The sequence below is a fragment of the Dermacentor silvarum genome, chromosome 11 (assembly GCF_013339745.2).
Source record: "Dermacentor silvarum isolate Dsil-2018 chromosome 11, BIME_Dsil_1.4, whole genome shotgun sequence".
In the NCBI taxonomy this organism is placed as follows: domain Eukaryota; kingdom Metazoa; phylum Arthropoda; class Arachnida; order Ixodida; family Ixodidae; genus Dermacentor; species Dermacentor silvarum.
In genome coordinates, this window is record NC_051164.1 from 115,390,179 (window position 1) to 115,410,087 (window position 19,909).

The window sequence follows — 19,909 nt, forward strand, 5'->3', positions numbered from 1 at the left end:
CGTTCGATAATGGATTTCCGATCTTTTGCAGTCCGATCAGCGTACAGCAGTGACCACGGAAAAAGACAACCACGGTGTGTGCCACGCACCTCTGTGTTTGCTGCGGAAGTTGAGGGGAGCGTCTGTATACATAGGAAACAGGCGGGAAAGTACGGAGAACATCCTGGCTTCCTCTCGATAACAATCGGAGACTGAGGACGTTTCGGCGCTGCTCTCCGGCCGCCTCGACTGTCTACAGCGTTGTGCGCACACTGGAGAGGTTTAGTGTACTGCCTGCTCGATCGTCCAAGAGCAAAAGATTTGAGCTAGCTTTGTGCGCTCCACTCTAGGCGTGCTCCGCTATACCACAGACCTGTGCGTCGGGTGACGTTATCCAGAAGCGTTTCAAACAGTGCGTCGCGACATAGATGAACTTTTAGTGTTTGGACTGTCGGCCTTCGTAGCCTGACATAAGGCTGCGCGTAGGCCCGGAAATTATCCAAGGATGTTGTCTGTATAGTACGCCGCTGAACAACGCACGCTATATATAGTCCACTCCAAGCGCGTTTACACTGCTGGCTTTTTCACACACGACGCTACTGCAGCAATAGACTCGATATCTGGCTTGTTCAGTGCCAGAATCGTGTTCTTACGTGAGCTTCGTCCCGTAGGAGTCACCGTAGCGCTCTCCGCATCGTTCCGCTAATCGTTTGCATATGTCGCTCCCTGCGCTAACTCGGGCTTCCTCGTTCGGTTGTTAAACTACTGCAGCGCGTATACGACTTGCTTTCGCTCGGCTCGTAGCCGACTTGGCGGCGGAACGCGTTCCGTACGCTTGAGTGCTCGTCGGGGAAGTTGCGAGGAAATAACATCCGGCTTTCCTTCCGATAAGAGACGTCTTTGCTATCGGCAGCTCGCTCGTGTACCTTCTTTTACCTCGTGTGGTCTCCTCTGCGGCATTGTGTCGCGCTGGCGAATCTGAGCGCCACGGAACGCGTTTGTCTGCTCTCCATCTCGGCCGGCCGCATCTTCGGCGGCTGATATATACCGGAGATCCGCTCGAGCCGTCGCCGCCACCAGAGCGCCACAACAACTTTCACCGTCTACGCCGGCTGAATCAGGAACGGGCTAAGCTGCTTCGCTAAACCCCGCTGCCCTCGTCTGCCCTTGCGTGACGGCTTCGCGCGCGCTCGCCTTATTATATACCTGTTGTGTGCGTGTGTGTGTGTGTGTACAACGCGCTCCACGAGGACGTCACGGACCGCCCCGCCGCCGGCGCTCCAAGCGGACACGGATGGAAGTAGGCCGGCAAAGCCGCGCCGGCAGAAGCGGCTCGGCGTTTTTTGCGCGCTCGCTGTGCACCGACGCCGTCGCGTTAGCAGCCGTGTACGAACCACCACGCCTCTTGCGTGCTTGCGCGCGTGCATCAGCGCTGACGTCTGCGAGCGCAGCCCTTTCTGCCTTTATTCCGCCTCGTGCCAATTTGTGAGTGGCGGTGCACCACTGACAGCCGAAAGGTGACGTCCTTCCGCGTCGTAGTTCGTGAAGTTGTCGGCGCTTTTATTGACACCGGATTCCGTCGAGTCGATTTTTGACATCCCCGAAACTAAGTCGCCTTTCGAGTTTCGCGTGGCTGCCGGTGTATCCCTCGCCGACACAGCTGACGTTCAGCCTGTCCGGGTCGTCGTGCTTCGAACGCGACCGCAAGTTCTTGCGAGCGCTCTTTACCGCCCTTTTCCACTACTCAGAAGGGACAGTCCAGGAAACCGAAAGAGCCGTCGTCTTCGCCACGTGCTAGCTTCCACATTTCCAGTGCCTCTTCTGAGACGTGTGCGCGCATCCGGTTTCGGATTTCCCACGATCGCTGGCCACCAGAAGGTTCTCCTTGCAAGTTTGGATGATCGAGTGCTTGGTGTCGTCCTTACTCTTCACGGTGCTTCCTCTGCGGCCGACTTGTGCTTGGCCTAGGCAAAGCTCTTCTGTGTGGTGGCGGACGGGCCATCGAGTGATCGTACCTACCTCTGTGCTTGTCTGCGCCTCTGTTTAGCGCCTCACCGGAGGCGCTGGATTTTGACGCGTCCCCCGAACATCGTCTGCACACAATCGCACGTTTCGCGACCAAACCGCTCCGTGCCTGAGGTATCTCGTCCATTAATTTTGTGCGCCGGCATCGAGCGGAAGAGGTGGCCATGGGTGCCTACTACGCGACGCCCGAGCTGACTCCTGAGCACGAGTTCGCCCCCGAGGTCGTAGGGGTCGAGCACCAGGACGGCACGCGTGTCGAAATCGGTGAGTGGGACAGGCGCATCGCGACCGACTTGTCAAAGATACTGAGTAGCATGTCAACGAGAGCGCCAAGTATGGGTTATGGAGGCTGTTTTCCAGGCACGAATAACACGGTGCGTGTGGAGAACACTATAGTATATGTACTTCTACCGCTACTTGGTAGAAGACAAGATTCCTCGGCACGGGAATTAATGGAAAATTATTTTATCAATATGAAACGTGACGTCTGTGTCAGTGATACATCTGTGGCATTACGCAGCATAGAACACCAGTTTTTGGACTCTATGAATGGATAAAGATGCAAATTTGTTTCCGATTACTGTGCGTTAACGTGCTTGCGCACCTTGCCACCTTCTCCTATAAATGTGACCCCGCCTGCTTCCAATAAACTTGGTTGCAAGTGACGCTCTTTTCTGTCCTGGACTTTTTTCCCGCCCTCGGTTGCGTCTTAACATTGCGTAATAAGATGAGCCAGCTAGCCCAGCAACAAGTATCGATATGTACAGTATAGAAGAACCCCGTCCGGCACCGTTACCGAACGCGTCACACGTCACGAAACGGAAGCGAAGAATCGCGAAGGAACAGAGATGGCGCACTTAAAAGACGAAATTAAGCTATATTGGAATTCACATAACTCGAATTATGCGACAGATGCCAAGTTCACTGCGCTACTTTGTGCTGTGCTACTCCTCGAATTGTAGTGGGCCAGAAAAGCACGTAATCGTAGCCATGATCAGCCATAACGTTTCGCTCCGTGCACAGTTATGTCGAATTTTTCTCGTATAAGATTACGTCACAGTGGCATGTACAGCTGCAGCGGAAAAAGATTAGCACAAGCGACCGATAACCCGAGCATTTAAATTGCGATACGTGACGCTGTTGTTCCCTAGCACGCCTAAAACGAGAGTGCCAGGTTGAAACATGAGTCATCTGGCACTTTAGATACCAGTGTGCACGGAACACATACCGCAATTTCCCTGCTCCGGTCACTTGTGCTAATCTTTTTCCGCTGCAGCTGTACACACAAAATAACGAGCGTATTTATGAAATATATCTATATGCGTGTGTTTGGATGCCAATGATAGGGGCAAGAACCTTTGTCAAAAAGCCGCTACACAGTAGCTTTCTTGTTTTTGTCCTCGCGTTAGTTATGATGCTGTAATGAATATCAAAGTGATTTGAAAGTGATAATGTGACAAATCATGGCGAACTTTAAAATACAAACCATCAAAGGCTTCATAAGAAAAAAAAAAGGCCCCTCTAACATAGGCAAGCAGTGAAACGTCATCTCGCACATCCGTTACATGAAGCAGGAATTGCAAGAAGAGCGCATGGCTTGAAACGAGGGCCATCAACGAGGCTTCCATGGCAATAAAGAGGCACAATCTCGAGATTCGTTCAAAGGTGCATAATTGCGACACAAAGCAGAGCTTGGCGCGTATATCGTGCAACACCTGTTGAGGCTCTTTAATGCGTCGGCCGTAACGGTATGCGGTTACGTCATGGAGTCTTGTCACATTTATAGCGAGAACGAATTGCTGGCATCGCTGTGCCTTTCGTCAAAGGCTTACTGCAGTTGCTGTCGCTTTGGTGACTTTTCGGCGAACGTTTCTGTCTGTATGCACGTTACTACAAAAACGTGCAAAAATGTTCGCAGTGAAATGGTTCTTTAACGCCTGACAGAGAAACTTTGGCATAGTGAAGAGTGCCGCGCCTATCCCGCTTTGAGCTAACTGTTTCTGACTGACTGACTTCAAATAGCCTCGTGTCGTGTTTGTCCTTTTCACCTTGTAGATGTTGCTATGCTGTTTGAGCTTAGTCGACAATAGTGCTTAGTCATTAACAGCTACGTAGAACATAGGCCGGACGAATGTGTTCCCACTTTGCACTTATATACTTGAGCTGGCCACCTTTCGCTGTATTAAACAAAATATGGAAAGAAAGGAGTGAACAAATAGGCAGACATACTTCTCTATGGCCATATTTCGTGCTTTGAAGACTTGTCGTAATGCCATGTATAATGTTTCTTTTTTTTTTTTTTACCTTTGTAACAATGTGCGATTTGTGATACATTTCGATGTTAGTGATGTGAAAATGAGAACCCGGTACCATCTGTTGGTGCCGATATCTTCTTATTTATCCATGCCACTAAAAAAAAAAAAGGGGGGGGGGGGCAGGCGTGTTACAAACAGTTCATGCACATACACGACACAGACACAATTTCCGAAACCCGTTTCGCGGGTTGTCACATATGCGCGAGGCATGTCGTGCGAGTAGCGGTCCTCCTCCCTTGTCCGGAGATATGCGCCGAGAAGCTTCGGCGTCTGCATTCTCAGTGCGAACATGTTTGCGCAATGCTTGCTTACCACGTGTGCACAAAGATTGTGCATTGTGTTTAAAATGTCGTTTCCTAACAGATTATATTGTTAAAACGCACACAAAAAATAAGCAGCCGCCTTATACTCGCCCACACCTCTCCTTCTGTATATATTTGGATAGCACGAAAATGTTTCGTGTTGACTTCGAGCGCTCTTTCACGCTGTTTTGGGGCTCACCCGTTACCTGGCTACGAGGTGCGATGACATAAGAATGGAGTGTTTAGCACAAGGTCGTGCCAAGACTCACTTCGCGTGCACTTTTCGTCAGTACACGCGCAGCTTATAACAAATCGTGCTCGCGTAGCGCCGAGAAAAGCAAAACGCGCTACTGCCAGCAGAGAGACTAAAATAGGGTACAGACATTTCTTTCTTTCTTTTTCTCATTCGGAATCTCACGCTTCATCTCGTTGCCTTGAGCTGTAGGATGTCGAAGCAAAATGGGACTGAATTTTCGCCTCTAAAGTTGTATTTTAACTTATCTTGCTCTTCTTTCGGGCGGTGCCTGGCGGGATAGTTGTACGTGCGTAGAATTCCTAACGTCGGTCCCTCGATGGGGCACTGAGCTTCACAAGGCTTGTGCGACAAGAGGTTGGATCTTCCTGGAAGGGGATAGGAAGTGCTTTTTGGTGCCCCATTGGACGCAGTCATTTTCAATAATGAATCATGCAATCAATCAATCAAACGTGCATTACATTGTCAAGGAACAGCTATGAAACCTAATGATCAATCCATCAACCAATCACTCAATCAAACGTGTATTACATTGTCAAGGAACAACTATGAAACCTAATTAATCAATCAATCGATCGATCAATCAATAAATCATTTCCCCTACTCAGGAACGACCTTAAGGTCGGAGTGCCGACGCACGCATACATAATTATAATATAATAATATTAATAATAATTATTCATTTATTTGACGTGCCCAGGAACACTGAGGTCTGAGTGCTGGTGCACAGACGAAGAAAAATAAGAAAGGTTAGACAACCAGGAAGGAGAGAGAAACTATGAGAAAATAGGAGAGCAGTGCAGCTAGAAAGAAGGCTCATGAAGAAATGCGAAGCTCGGAACAAAAAGAAGACAACACGTTTTGAAAGATGGAGAAAATGACAGTTGCATAGACTTTGCATTCTTTGAATATGCGAGTGTCTACTGAAACAGGCAAGAACGCGCTATGTTCCCTGGTAGTCTCCTGCGGAACCCGCAGTGAAACAGAAAGCTAGTACATCCTTGCGTGTAATGATTCCATGAATGACTTGTAAAAAAAGAGGACGTCAGTGCGACTATACGTCTGTAGCTGAATGATGGAACTGTAGCATAATTTCTAAACCTTGAAATGTTGCTGGTGTAACCATGTCACCTTTCTCAGGTGAAAAAGCGATGTTTATGTACGCCCACGAACTTTTTGTATACACGTTTAATTTGTATGCTGTTTGAATTGCTTGTGCCATTTCACCCTACGGAGGTGTATATGGATGGGGACAAGTTCGAGGAAGAGAAGTGGGGAAAGCAAATCTTCTGCAGACGACACCGAACGTGCGCAGGCCTCGTGAGAGTGGGCGGAGAAGCTTCGCGTACTATCAAAGAACACACCGAGATCGCTTACTTCAACAACCCTGGTCAACAATGCGCGATCGACAGAATACGGGAAGATGATGTTATGGGTTTCACGCGAATGTAACAAAATTCTGCTTTTCGATGAATTTCGAGTCAACTCGTTTATTTAGCACCATTCAGAGAGTTAAGATAGGTCGGACTGCAGAATGCGGCAGTCCTCAGTACTGCATATCGCCTTAAATATTTGATGTCATCAACGTAAAGAAGAAATGAAGACTTCTGGATTGCTGAGGAAACGTCATCGATGAAAATTAAGAAGCGGACCTAACGCGGATACTTTGGGCGCACCACTGGATACTCTATAGACAAAAGATGATTGATCATTTACGCTCACAAAGCAGGACCTACCGAGGAGATAGCTGCGTAGTAGTGCTACAATTGAACATCGTAGTGCGCAAGCTACTCTAGCAGTAGGGGATGATTGACTACGTCAGAGGCTTTGCTGAGTTCGCAGTACACGTCGTCAACGTGTCCCATTTGCGTGACGGGCGCGGAAACCTGCATCACGAAGCTGACAAGGTCGGTGGTCGTTGAGTGGACAGATGGAAATGCATGCTGATTTGGAACGGGAACATTTTTTTTTTACGCTGAACAACAATACACAGTGTATGTAGCTAATTCGGAAAGTTTGGAAATGGCAGGGAGAAGAGAAATAGGCCGAAAGTTTGCGACGTCCGTTTTTGGTACTGGATTCAAACACAGAAAAACATGCGCGGTTTTACAGGCACGCGGAAAAATGGAATTATTCAGACAATTATGAAAGATCGATGTTAGCCCAGGTACGAAGCTACTGCCGTATGCTCAGATAATGGCTGCCGGGATGCTATCTGGGCTGCAGGACAAAGATGACCTGAGGCGCCTAATGGCACGTACACACTAGCGGCAAAACGCGCGCGGCGCGCCGCCGCCGGCAAGACGCGCGCCGCGAAAGCAGCCCCGAAGCAAGTTTTTCTTGCCGCGGCAGGGATCGCTCCTGGACCGATTTTTTGCGGTTTGCCGCGTGCCGCCGATGAAGGAGACCAATAAGAGCGGCCCGCTTCCGTGACGTGCGCGCGGGAAACTGGTGCCATGCGGACCCGCCCGACCGCTTGTTTCTCGTTTCGCACTATCATCTGCACGCGTCAGCTCCCGGATAGTTCGAGAAGGGGAGAGGAGTCTAGTCTGTAACGTGATTGCCGCAGCGGCGCGCCGCCGGTTGGTGTGGCCGGCCGCTGCTGCGTTTTGCCTCAAGTCCCTATATAAAAAAAGTACCGCCATCCTTTGATAAACGCCGCTTCTCTCTCTCTCTCCTGTATCTCCGATTGGACGATGATAGCGCGCGCTTTTCACTTCTTTATATTTTCTTTTTTTCCGCCTCAGAGCCATGTTGAAAGTCCTCTGCGCAGCCGCAGTCGCCGGCGGCGGCGGCGGCGCGCGCCCTGCCTGAAAGCTTCAACGTGGACTTTCTAGGTGCGCCACCGTCGACTTAGCTTTCGCAAGCAAAAAGTAAAGAAAAAAGCAAGCGTTTTAGGAGAGGAGGCGGCAGAGGAAAGAGTAGATGGCGGTACTTTTCTTATATAGGGACTTTAGTTTTGCCGCTAGTGTGTACGTGCCATAAGGCATTCGCTGATGAGATTCTCGAGAAAAAGTACCGAGCTGGAAGTTCCAGCATGCAGAAGAACGCGGCTGGTGGACAGAGCTGACGGTTTATATATACAAGAGAAATGGACCGCGAAAAACTCAGCTGCTCTTTGGACTTCTCCACCACAGGAGTCGAGCAGACGGATACGGTCTCCTCGTTTGCTAGATTTAAGTTTAAAAGCGAGGCGTTCTTAGATCGGAAATTATTCAGCAGGAGTTATCTGACAAATGCGTTACGCCCAAGAACTGCTTCTGCGCGCAACAACCGCGACTCTCGTCTCCAGAATCGGTCGGAACAGTGGGTCCGTCTTTCTTCCGCGATATTAAAGCGCCCTTATCCCTTATATTGGAAGAGGAACCAATATTTTACAATTCCGAATAGGGAATTTTCAAATAGAATACGATCAAATAAGCGATAATTTTCGATTCGCATTACAAATTTCGAATGTTCGCACACTCCTACTCAAAATACGTCCCATTGTTCTAGAAGGCTTATAAAATTGCTTTCCTTAAGACACCTGTACACTCTCCTTGCATTGCTTGTCTTCCGAAGGTGCTAAATTTCCCGCACTCTTTTACTCGATCTTTATAGAGCTCGTTCTACCGTTTGTGTTTTCTTAGCCATGTTTATTTCAAGCGCGTTGCGTTGCCTCGTACAACGGTATTGTTCATGCACTTTGAACCAATCGACTGTTGGGTGCATCGGTTTTTCAGCTATATACTGCTTACTGCGAAATAAATTTCTGCCGTCGTGTTGACTGCACTCTGTTGTGCTGCAAAACCAAAGGGGACTTCTCGCGTAGCCTGCATTCGTGGCTAAACGGTGCAGTGGGTCACCCGTTGCACGCAAAAATGTCTCAATTTCTCTCATTGAAGGTTTTTTTGTAGACTTGCTATTCTGCGACCCTCGCCACCAGCTGCCTTCATTGCTTCGGCCACTGGGCCAATCCTAGTGGTTGAAATTCATTGCATCGCAACTTATTGGTTTCATTTTATGCCTTGTTTCATCTTCTTCTCCCTCCTTGAACGCGCTGTATACAAATACTGCCGAAGCAGTGATAAGTCCTCTAGCGTCGAGGCAGTGACTATGCACATAGTATGGCAAGCTATATGTCTGAGTTCTGCGATATATTATTTCTCCGCTGTTTTTTCTTCTTGTCGTTGTTACGTCGTTCTTTTATCTCTTTTTTCTTTCTGAACATTCATTAGTCGCTGGGGAATTTTTTTTTTTGATGATTGGTGTATAGCCAACCCTTCGTCGGCCTATTTTTTCCGAAACCTGATCATTTAGTAAACACCTCCTTCCATATTTTAAGCATCTCAGCGCCTGTCATGCTATACTCCCACGCGATTTGCTCGCGGCTCTAGTGTTCGGCTTCAGCCAAGGTGGCGCGTGTGTGGCCCACACGCTGTCCTCCCGCGCGCAGGTTGCGACGTGTTGTGCCACTTCAGTTGCAGCTCAAGTGGACTGGCCTGCATGCTCTTGCGGACGCTTAGCGGATGCTCTGCGCGTGCGACGTAAGCCACGTGTAATGTGTAGCACAGAACGATTAAGCGTAAACGATTCTGGGTTGATCAACCCTTATTTGCGTGTAAGGCGTCCGTAACATGCACTGTTTATAAACAATGCTTGTTCTTCATTGGACGTTGTATATACGTATACTATGCGCCAGTGCGCATGCGCGGGTACTGAAAACGTTGCGACAGATGCCGACCACTTCAAACAAAAACAAGCGGGTCGATAGCGCATATCGCTGCAACTTTATTAGGCATTCGGTAAATCAGCGTGCAACGCGTATCACTGAGGTGATGGGCGATGCAAATTAGAGCCCGCGACGCATTACCGGCGCGACGAGGAACTGCCGGCATCGCGACACCGATGCGACGTGAGTGGCAGGATTGGTGCATTTTTATGACCTCACTGTTTACGTCTTCTACAGCGCTGAACGCTCAGTTTGAAACGGAATGATATACTGTTTTCCAAAAGACAGGTCGAGGCATTTCCCTATGGAAAACATTGGACTGCCGTGAGCACGTGCTCGCAGGCACGGAAATACTGCAGCGCAAACTCTGTTCATGTGATCGGAACAGAAAAAATGATGCACGTATTTCGTTATTTGCAGCATACACATAGGAAATTCGTGCACTGTAATTTTTGTCTAGTTGTTTATTATGCTGCTTAATGAGGTGCGAGTAGTAGCTGCAAGGAAAAAAAGAAAGACTGCGGCGAAAAGTTTGGCGCAGCGACCCTGCTTGACAGCTGCAGAAATCGTAGGCAAAAAAAAAAAAGGGTTAATGCGAACGAAAATTTACATAATGAGTCAGGCAAACGCAGAATTGACAATGCGTGCTTGTGCAAAGTCAACAGCGGAGACACTTCAGAATAACTTGTGTAGCACGCGAGGCAAGTCAGCTATAGTTCTACAAGCAGTCTTCTTAACGCTATACGAAGAAGAAATTGCAGGCAGAATGGACCACTTTAGCGCTTCAAATCGACATTGAGTCGATCGCTATTGTATCCGCGTCCTTTTTCTTGCCTTCTTGAATTATTGACCGAGAAAAGCAGGAAGTAGAACAGCGCACAGTTAAATTGCAGCAGTATAATAGGGAGTTTCTGCTATGGCGGAAGAGGAGGCAGCCGTCGTGATAGTTAGTGCAAAGTTAGAGCTCGCTGTAGGAGGTGTAACGAGTGCCAACCAAAGCCAAACGAAATAATAGATCGCTCACGTGACGAACCGTGCGGAAACATTCGGTCCAAGGGACGATCCCGCCCCGTTTGTTTTGCTTCCCTCTGGAGAGTTTGACCGGATCACGTACGGCGAGCCGCGAATTTCTCCCGCCCTGTATACACATGTCGGAGTAGGTCAGCTGCGCGAAGAACGCCGCCGTCTCCATTGGTAAGAGGGGGTATACTGCCCCCTCCCCCCGCGGTGCTTGCAACGGCCAGCTAAGAAATGTGGCCTCCTTACTCGAGTGCGTGCTTCGTCGATCCGTTCTTGAGCGTGGCTAGTTGGCAGCAATGTTGTCTTCACAACGCGTGCACGCACATTGTGGAAGCTGCAGCATCCGCTATGCATACTACTATAGCGCCGCGCGTAGCTGATGGAGGGGCTTTAGGCAGAGCGACCCTATCACAACGCGTTTATTATCAGTTCGGCTCGCATATCGGCTTGCTACGCGACCACGATGAAGGGCGTTAGGTCGCGCTGTTTCTATTTAGCGGCATCCAAGATAACGTACATTGTAATCTCGGGCAGTTTTGCGGGCCCGCCGGAACAGGCTTCGTAACTTCTGCTATCCTGTGCCATGCATGCACAAAATGAGCGCCAGTTTTAAAGCACAGGTCTGGCGCTTATTAGAAGCAGCTTATCTTAGCATGGCAGTGGCCACTGTAGCTGAACGCCTAAAGAAGTCGATTTCACGGGGGACGGACGTGATTGCAGAATGCAGTAATAGCAAGAAAAGAGTCGTGGCTATTCCTTAAATTCATTCATTATCGCACAGGCTTAAGAAGGTTGCAAGTATATATGGTGTTATGTTGTTTTTACTGCTCCAAATAAGCTATAGGTAAGATATGCGCTGCCGTGCAGAGGAAAAAGGAACAGATGAAAGACAAATATATATGTTTGTCCAGTGAAGCCCATCAAGACTAACAATTTTACTGACTCGTATGGCTGTGGTTTATAAAGTTCCCTTTAGCTGTGGCCATTTCTACGTAGGGCAAACAGGGCGATGTATTATATCAGAGGCTAATGGAACATAGAAGGTCGTTAACCGGTGGGTCACCTTCCAATCTTTCCTTACATTGCCAAGACTGCCAAGATTGTAACTGCACGCCCGAGTTAGATGAATGCGCGATATTGTACAGGCTAAGGAATGAAGATACGCGTCTAATGGTCGAGGCTTGGCATATCAATAATGGTGGAAATGCACGCGTGAGTCAGCCTTAGATTACCTTAAATAAAGAAGAGATCAATTGCCTCAACAGTTCTCTCACGAAGACCGGCATGTGTACCCGATTCACACGTGGTGCTACCATTACAGAGCATGCGCAGATGAGTTTGGTGTCTTCTTTTTTCGCCTCAGTGCTCCCTTCAGTTGATAGTCGGCGTTTGTGTTTTCCGCTTCTCTCCTCTTGTGTCCGTGTCTGCACGCCTTACCTTTTTTTTTTTTTTTTGCATTATGAACCCTTACCACCTAGCTCAGCTTTCTGTCGTTCTAAGCATCTATACGCATTGTCTTTGTGCGAAGTGCCGCGCGCACGCAGGCGGCTATGGTTCGAAGCGCGCTCACGCGTGATATTGCGGCGTTTAAGCCTCGCGTCTTATTCGCCCGTTAGCACGTCATTGCCTCGGTAGCGCATGGGCTTTCCAGACCCCCTCCCCCGTATACGGTCGCGGGTATGCACTTTGGTCACAAGTACAAGGTGCTGCACGTCTTGCGCATGCGCAACGGCGTTTTATGGTTTCACGAACGTTCGCTTTACGCGGGACGAATTTTTGTCAGCTTGGGCGAGCGTGCTCATGAACGATAGCTAATGTGTAGTGCCAAGCAGTGTCAAAAGTCAGCGTTACTTTTTCCTGGTCGCAAATGGCTGCCTCGGCTTTCCTCGTAGCTTCATTCGCACTGCGCCGTTTTGAGGGGGATGCGTACATGCAAGTGTCGGGGAAATGGCTGTTCAGCCCTTGGAGATTGTACGCGCGCTGAATTGTTGTTGTCATTCTCTCAGAGGCTCGTTGATTGAGAGCTGCCTGGCATCTCAGAGACGATCGCAGCTGTGCCGCGGCGTGTGGGCGAAGGTTTCGCGAAAGACCGCATCGTACACGCATCAACTGGGGCGAATCGTTTGACGCCGTGCAAGGAGTCAGGCATTTCCTTCTTTTGTATGCCGCACGCTCAGGTCTCCATGGCTTACTCGAAGGAAATCTGCCATCACTACTGTTGCCGGTTTCTTGCGGACATTTTTGTGCGATACCACTGAACAGGCACCGTGCATGGCTACGACAGAATGTATGGGCAGGCGTATTTGACGCGAGAGTTGGGCAAGCAGAACTTGAGGATATTTGCATTAGTAACATCTTGGTGAGGGCTATAGTTGATTAATCGTTATATTTCCGTGGTGTTTCTTTCTCTGTGTACCCTCGTTTAGTCGCACCGTTTCAGCTTATCTATTCTAAACCTGAGGATAGTTGCGGCGAGGCACACGATTAGTTTGTAAACGTTTTAAAGAAAAACAGTTTATTTCGCTTTAGAAAATCCAAATAACTCAAGATGTTAGTCCTACTCTCAGTTTTGTTTTTAAATAAGTCGAAATTTGGTGAGCCATGTGAGTTGATTACTGAATGTACAAACAATTTTTAAAGATCATCCTCTATTGGATGATAATGGCGGTAACAGCATGGTCTGTAAACATGCAAAATATCAATTATTCGTAAAGAACGCGAGGTTGAAGGGATGTGCTTTACGTCGTCACAATATTTTATCGCTTACAATGCATCTACAGGCTGTGGAGTAGAAGCGTTGTATTTTGTTTCCGTGACGGCTGTCTAAGCTTTCAACGTACGCCTTGCGGCCCTTTCGAGAATGGATGTGTGTGTCGTTGCTCCCGAGACGGCGCACGACAAAAACAGCAAAGTATTATACTTTATTATAGTTGTTAAGGTAGAAATTAGAGGCGAGCTTTAAGTGTTCGAGTACTTGTCGTGCATAGCGTCGTTAGTTGAAGCTGTGCAGGCTATGGGAAAGCTAGGCATTTTCCGGCACGCCGCGTGTGCTGTCGGCTCCGTGCACTTACCACACCGTGCACAACGAGCAGAAGCGCCGTATTACGTACGCGTTCCCAGCGTCGTGGGATCGGAGGGTCGTGACCTTGCGCCGCCCCGGAGCGTCGGTCGCGCTCGACGCACGCCCCGCGCTTTTGAGCGCACGCGGTTTCTCTCTTCAATTGGAGATGCGTTGAAGATATTCGAATACTGCCGGGTAAAAAAATTACCAACTGAGTGATCGACGTCGAAAAGCTCCTGATTGAGGTACATGCTCGTTCCGGAGAGCAACCCCAGTATAAAGTTGCATTTTCTCCCGCAAACAGTGCGAAGTGATGGATTACCAGAGCGCTTTGTTCGTCTTCAGGAAGATTTGTGGTACGAAAATCTGTACCCCGAGGTTGTTCAAATCTGTTTGCGGATGAGTATCACTTGACTTGGTAATTAATGATTCGCGAAAAACGGCTTTTCAGACCCAGTTTCGATTGTGCTCGTGGACGCTAGGCAGAAGTGTTTGATTTATAGCTGCAGCCGACAAGCTGAAAGAAGCAAACATTATAGTTTTCAGGTAGCGTGTAGCTGTTTCCGAAACAAACTTATGCCGCTTAGAACACGGAATAGCGGCTGGTAAAGGTGTCTTGTTCGTTCACAAGTTACAACTCGCGCGCGTATACTTCGTGTCAAAGCTGCACGCAAGCCTCCGCTCTCGCTGTTCGCCGTACAGGGTGGCCAAGCTGATCACTGGTGCGAAGTTATGCCGCGTATAAGGTTAGTGCAACGCAGCGTTAGATTGGCTTTGACGCTGAGCCTTTCAGCGCTTTCGTCTGCAGCTTTATACCGGAATACCATCATTCCCGTGGTCGTTCCACAACCACGGGAATGATGATAAGTAAAAGAATTTGTCTATTCCTCGTGCTTATGGATTGAAACGTTCTTGTGAGGTTATTTATTAAGCATCATCTCTTTAAATTACCAAGCACTCTAAGCACAGCAAGACGATTAGTCTCTGTCCACATGCGTAATAGTTGCGAATTGTTGCATTTATGGCGCAACATTTTATTGAAAATACCAATAATTCCCACGTTGTCTGAACCGCGACACTCGCAGTTGCCGTATACGGTAACGCGATAGTTTCCTTTAGTAATTTTTGTCTAGGAAACTTTATAGAAGGAACGTTTTGTAGCTGGAAATGCAGACGACAGCACGCACGGCAACGCCAGCAGCGGCGCACTTGCGCAGTCACGTTCGCTTGCCAGCTATAGCGGGTAGCCGGGATACTCTCGCCGTTTGAAGCGCTGTGCCACGCGGTCGCGTGCGTGCGTACTCGCAGGTACACGAGCGGGGGGGCCACCGTGGGACCGACGCCGAGCGGGTCGCGGCCTTGCGCCGCTTGGAGCGCACGAAGCGTGAACCGGACGACCGCGCCGGCCACCGCCGGTGACCGACGTACCGCGTTTTCCTCTGTACGATTAGCCCGTGCCTATGTGCGGTGCGCATAACAGAACAGCATTGCCAAATACGGCGCAGCGCATCTTCGTGTGTAGCGCGGAATAGTGTGCAGCATATACCAGAAGGTGTAGCAAACTATGGCACATGCTGCACGGAGCAGAGTATCGGAGCTGTGTAGTTATAGAGTCGAGGAGTGCGCACAAAGCGGGGCTTCACTTATCCTTGTCTGGTACTCGTCGCAGTCGTGTGCTTACGAGCCTTATAATCCCCGCATCACAGCCCACCCACTTAATTATTTTTTTTCTATTGAGGAAGGGGGAGCGGTTGCTTTTTGAGCATCTTCGCTGTTAAAAAGGACGTTTTCTCGTTAGAACGTTCAGCGGCTCCCCGCGCTTGTGCAACCTCGTAGTCGCACTGGCGACTTCGTACGGGGGGCAAGGCGCGCTCGTCGCAGCGGGCAAGATAGCCGCGCCAAAGAAACTTAACAGCGACGGCGCGAAGCGAGTTCTTCCAAGAGCCATTTGAGACGTTGCGTCACTCGCCCGCTTTCTGTGCTTTACTGTCGGAAATGATCGCCGCGGTACTTAATGGAAGGCCACGCTGGGATGTTTCTGCGCTATTTTCCAGCACTGCATGGCGCAGCGTCGATCTTGTGCATTCCGTGTGATTCCGTGCAGTTGTGTGACGTGATGCATGGGGCGGTCGCAGTGCATTCGGAAAGCCCAAGCATCCCGTTCACATACTCGTAAATCGTTGCTGTTCGTAGCACCCGCTCCTGAAAGCATGTTGATGTGACTCGACGTACTTAGCAGCGCCATTTTTTCAATGCTCTCGACGAGAGCATAGTAGCGGACGTGCCCGCCACTATAGATCACAGTGCGTCTGAAAAGGCTCTTCTGATTTGTTGACGGCGACGTGTAAGGGCCCATTCACACTTGCGACTAGGCGAGGTCGCGCGACCAAGTTAGTCGCTAAGCGACCAGTCGCAAATAGTCGCAAGTGGTCGCTTTTCTCTAAAGGCGACCGTTTCGGGCCAGTCGCTCGCTGTTCGATTTTTCAGTCGCGCGACCGCAGTCGCAGAACAGCTGAACCAATCAGATGCGAAGGAACAGGACGTCCGTATGTACGCTGACGCTTATTTTACACTGCGATGACAGTGCAAGCAGACGTGAACGGCTTATCGCGAGACATTCGGTTTAGCGACTCGTCGGTCGCATTTGTCAATGTGAACATTGTTCGTCTTGAGTAGCTTTCTGGTCGCCGGTCGGAATCGGTCGCGGTGCGTCGTCTAGTCGCAAGTGTGAATGCGCTCTTAATCGCTGTACAGGTTCAGCATGTGATGCGGCGGTCGGCCATTGCGATAAGCCAGCCGTGAACTCAGCTTGAAAGTATTACCGACACGGCTGGGTAGAATAAACTGAACTATAGTTAGTACACGTAAGAAGTCAGGACGGCAGAGAATGAGCTGAGGGGCGATTGAACCCAATTAAGAAAAAAAAAAACATGGTTTTATAGAACAACCCTGAAAGCATGTTTCGCGCACGCTTTCCATGTTTGTGGCGTCATAATACACCCTCGTGACGACAGAGGAAGGACCCGTTCTTTGACTAGCGGTTTAATTGCAGGAGGTCAGCAGGGGTTCGTTTTGCTTGCCACAGGCTGGCGTGGATACCACAGCAGCTTACGCTGTGCTTTGCACGGAACAGCATTAGCATTGGAGCGCATAATTAGCCAGCGCGAAACTTGACAGCGTTTATTTACGCTGGTATACACCGCGCTGTAGCTTTGCACTCTCAACCTGGGCCACTCATTGAAAGGGAGTGACGCCGTGGAACTGTGTGAGAAAGGGCAGGTAGCAGCCATGCAGGCAGCCCAACTGCAGGGCTTCGAGCGACGCGACTTTTGTTTTTCCTGCTTATCCCGCCGCCCCCCATGTTGACGAGCAGCCATACTATTTTGTAGTGGCTGGCTAGACTTCGCTGCGCTTGTGACAGTTACTCTTCTTCCGGAGAAACTTAACTAAGCAACATGGCGTCGACGTCACCGTGGCAGATGCGTGTGTGCCATATGGACACTTTCACTTCGAGGTGTATGCATCGTTGGCGCCTATATAAGGCATACCCGGGTGAAACACCTTGTAGAGGCCAATCTTGTACTGCGGAGGGATCAGGGTCACTCCCAAGTAGCGAAATATTACGACAGTGTCTCGTCTTTCATTGCTCGCGGTTACTTTTGTCCATTGTTCTCTTTTATTAATGTGCGTGCTACGCTCCGCGTCGATATACGTATTTACTGCATGGCGAGTGTTTCTTTACTGAAATACGCTTCTACATGTCTGAGGATGCGTACTGCGTGGCTCCACTACTAGCGTTACTTGCAAAGGAACTATATGAAATCATGCACATAGTTTGCGTGTGCGTTGCCAACGTTCATTCATTCATTCATTCATTCATTCATTCATTCATTGAAACAAGCTTGGCGTCGTCGGCGAAGACTGGAAGTGATCGGCGGCCCGGGAGGGGACTGTGCCGAACGCTCGTGCGTCGCCTACTGCCCGTGCGTCCTCAGCCCCGACGTGCGCCGACAGTGGAGTGGAGCGCGCGCTGTCATTGGCGAATCGGTCTCGTCGTGTTTGCGCCGCCGACGCGTGTGGGGCGCACGCGGTGCGGAAAAGCCGGCGTGGCACACGTCGAGCTTGACCGCTGAGCAAACCGGCCTCGCACGAGCCCGGTGCAGTGCGCACGGGATGAGGAAAAAAACGGCGCCCAGAGAAGTCATTATTGAAGGACTCGACGCGGACCGACCTTGTCGGAAACTCTAGGCCGGCGACGCTGTAGTTTTGTTGCCGTCTTTCTCGATCGGAGGGTCACGCATTGGGGGCCGTGCGATTCAACGAGAGCCGCGAAGGTTCTGGCGCACGCAGTGGCTCTTTGGAGGCCCATCTCCCGTGGCCCGGCCCACTTACTGCGGGCGTGGATTTTGGCGCTTGAATCTGCAGTAGCGGAAGCTATTATGACCGTTGCCGGAAGCGTGGCGTTTTTTGGGGGGAGGAGGCGGGCGTCGGAGCTGAGTTGTAACACGAGGAAAATTGGGAGCCCGGCTTCGTTGCGCTGTTTGTCGGTGCTGGTGAATAACGATTTCGGCGCGAAACGGATGACTACGCAGGAGTGTATACACTATGTGTGTATATACTCCCACCTCGTGCGTTTACTCCACAACAGACGACTACAAAGGAGTACAGTCGAACGCCTTTATTAGGAAGTGCTCGGGGCCTCTGAAATCATTCGTTATACGGGCCAGTTCGTTGTAAAGGTGGCGCACCGCACAGCTCACAATAGAACTGGGACAGAATTATTCCTTCGTTGTACAGGTCATTTCGTTGTAGAGGCGTTCGTTGTAGGGGCGCTGGACTGTAGACACACAAACGGGAATAGACACTATGCTCACTTTTCGTGGTCGTCTTCCTCTTGCCGAAACCTACATTCCAAGAAAAATGCACCTTGGGGGCTTATTTTTGCCCCAAGCGATAATCGTCACCCGCGCACTTACTTTCCTTAACTCTGCGCTCTCGCTACATTCAGGTCACGAACGGCATTAGCGTCACATAGCGTTCCTGGCTGGAGAGTAAAACAAGTACACACAAGACAGATTACTATTTGTGCAATTTAAAAGCGAAGCTTTCTGTGCAAACGCTCATTACTTTCCTGACCGCGGCTGTGGGTGCTATTGTTGTCTTGCGGAATGGCTTACACATGGTACAAAAATTGAATTACGCGCCCGATGGTCGGGTCGAACCTCGGCTCTCTCAGCACAAAGGGGGTGGGGGGGGGGGATTTGTTCTGCAAGTTTCCGCCTAGTGGACATGTCCATTTCGTCTGCTGCTGAAGTTCTGATTGGCTGGGCTGGTGTACGCGTCTGGAGACAGGTGCCCCCAGCCAATCAGCACTTCAGCAGCAGACAAAATGGACATGTCCACTAGGTGGACACTTGCAGAATAACTCCCCCCCCCCCCCTCCTTCGCCTTGTAGTTTCATGCTCTTCACATCAGGCCTCATCCTTTGTTTTTTCTGTTTCTTTATTACCTGCATTGACAGGTCATCAGGAAGGAGGAAAGAGAAAAGCAGAAGGCAGCGAGGTTAACCAGAATAACGTCTGGTTGGCTACCCTACACCGGGAAAATGAGAAAGGGGAACACGAAGAGGACAAGGAGAGAGAGGAAGGAAGGAATACTTACCTGGTGTCGCGCTCTCCGGTGATAAGTGCGGTCGGACAGGTCATCAATCAGTACAGTACACACAGCCAGGTGGAGACACTGGCTGGTCGCAGTAGAAGTAGTAAAAGGCGAGAACTCTTTCATGTGCATAAGTGGCTTAAATCTTTCGAGGCCCTGGAGCACTGGTACACTGTTCCACAAGCTTTGTGATCATTTTGCGAAAATACTCGCGAATGGACTGTACATTAATATCGGCATGATTAAACAGCCATGTGTTCTTTTCTATATGCCGTGAAGACCATTACAGCATCGTAAGGCATGCGATCGTCATCCTCGTGCATCGCTAAGAACGTGATCCCGTAGGCATCTAGAAGCAGATCCTTTTTCAGAGTTCTTTTGAATAATGTCCCAAAGAACACTCCTTCCCATCAATCCAAGAAGACGTGTTCTATGGTTCTGCGGTGGAAGTATTATATGAATCAGTGCGTTCACTTAGATACTTCCACCGTGTCAACGCCACATGGCTCTTTGAGATGATCACCGCGTGTGTCACATTGCGTAGCACTGGTGCGCCACAGCACATGCGCGCGCGAATTTCCTTTA

At 49.7% G+C, this 19,909-nt stretch overlaps 1 protein-coding gene across 5 annotated transcripts in view; it reads left to right on the plus strand.

Moving 5' to 3' along the window:
• The window catches only part of LOC119432873 (uncharacterized), a 539,288-nt gene that overhangs the window by 367,609 nt on the left and 151,770 nt on the right, over nt 1-19,909 (plus strand). The window contains exon 1 of one of the 5 annotated variants that reach the window (XM_037700024.2): nt 1,366-2,268. The exons of the other annotated variants lie outside the window; for them this stretch is intronic. Coding sequence (XP_037555952.1) covers nt 2,169-2,268 — 100 coding nt within the window. The 5' untranslated portion in view covers nt 1,366-2,168. Of the gene's footprint in view, nt 1-1,365; nt 2,269-19,909 lie in introns of those variants that run through there. 5 annotated transcript variants of the gene reach the window in all.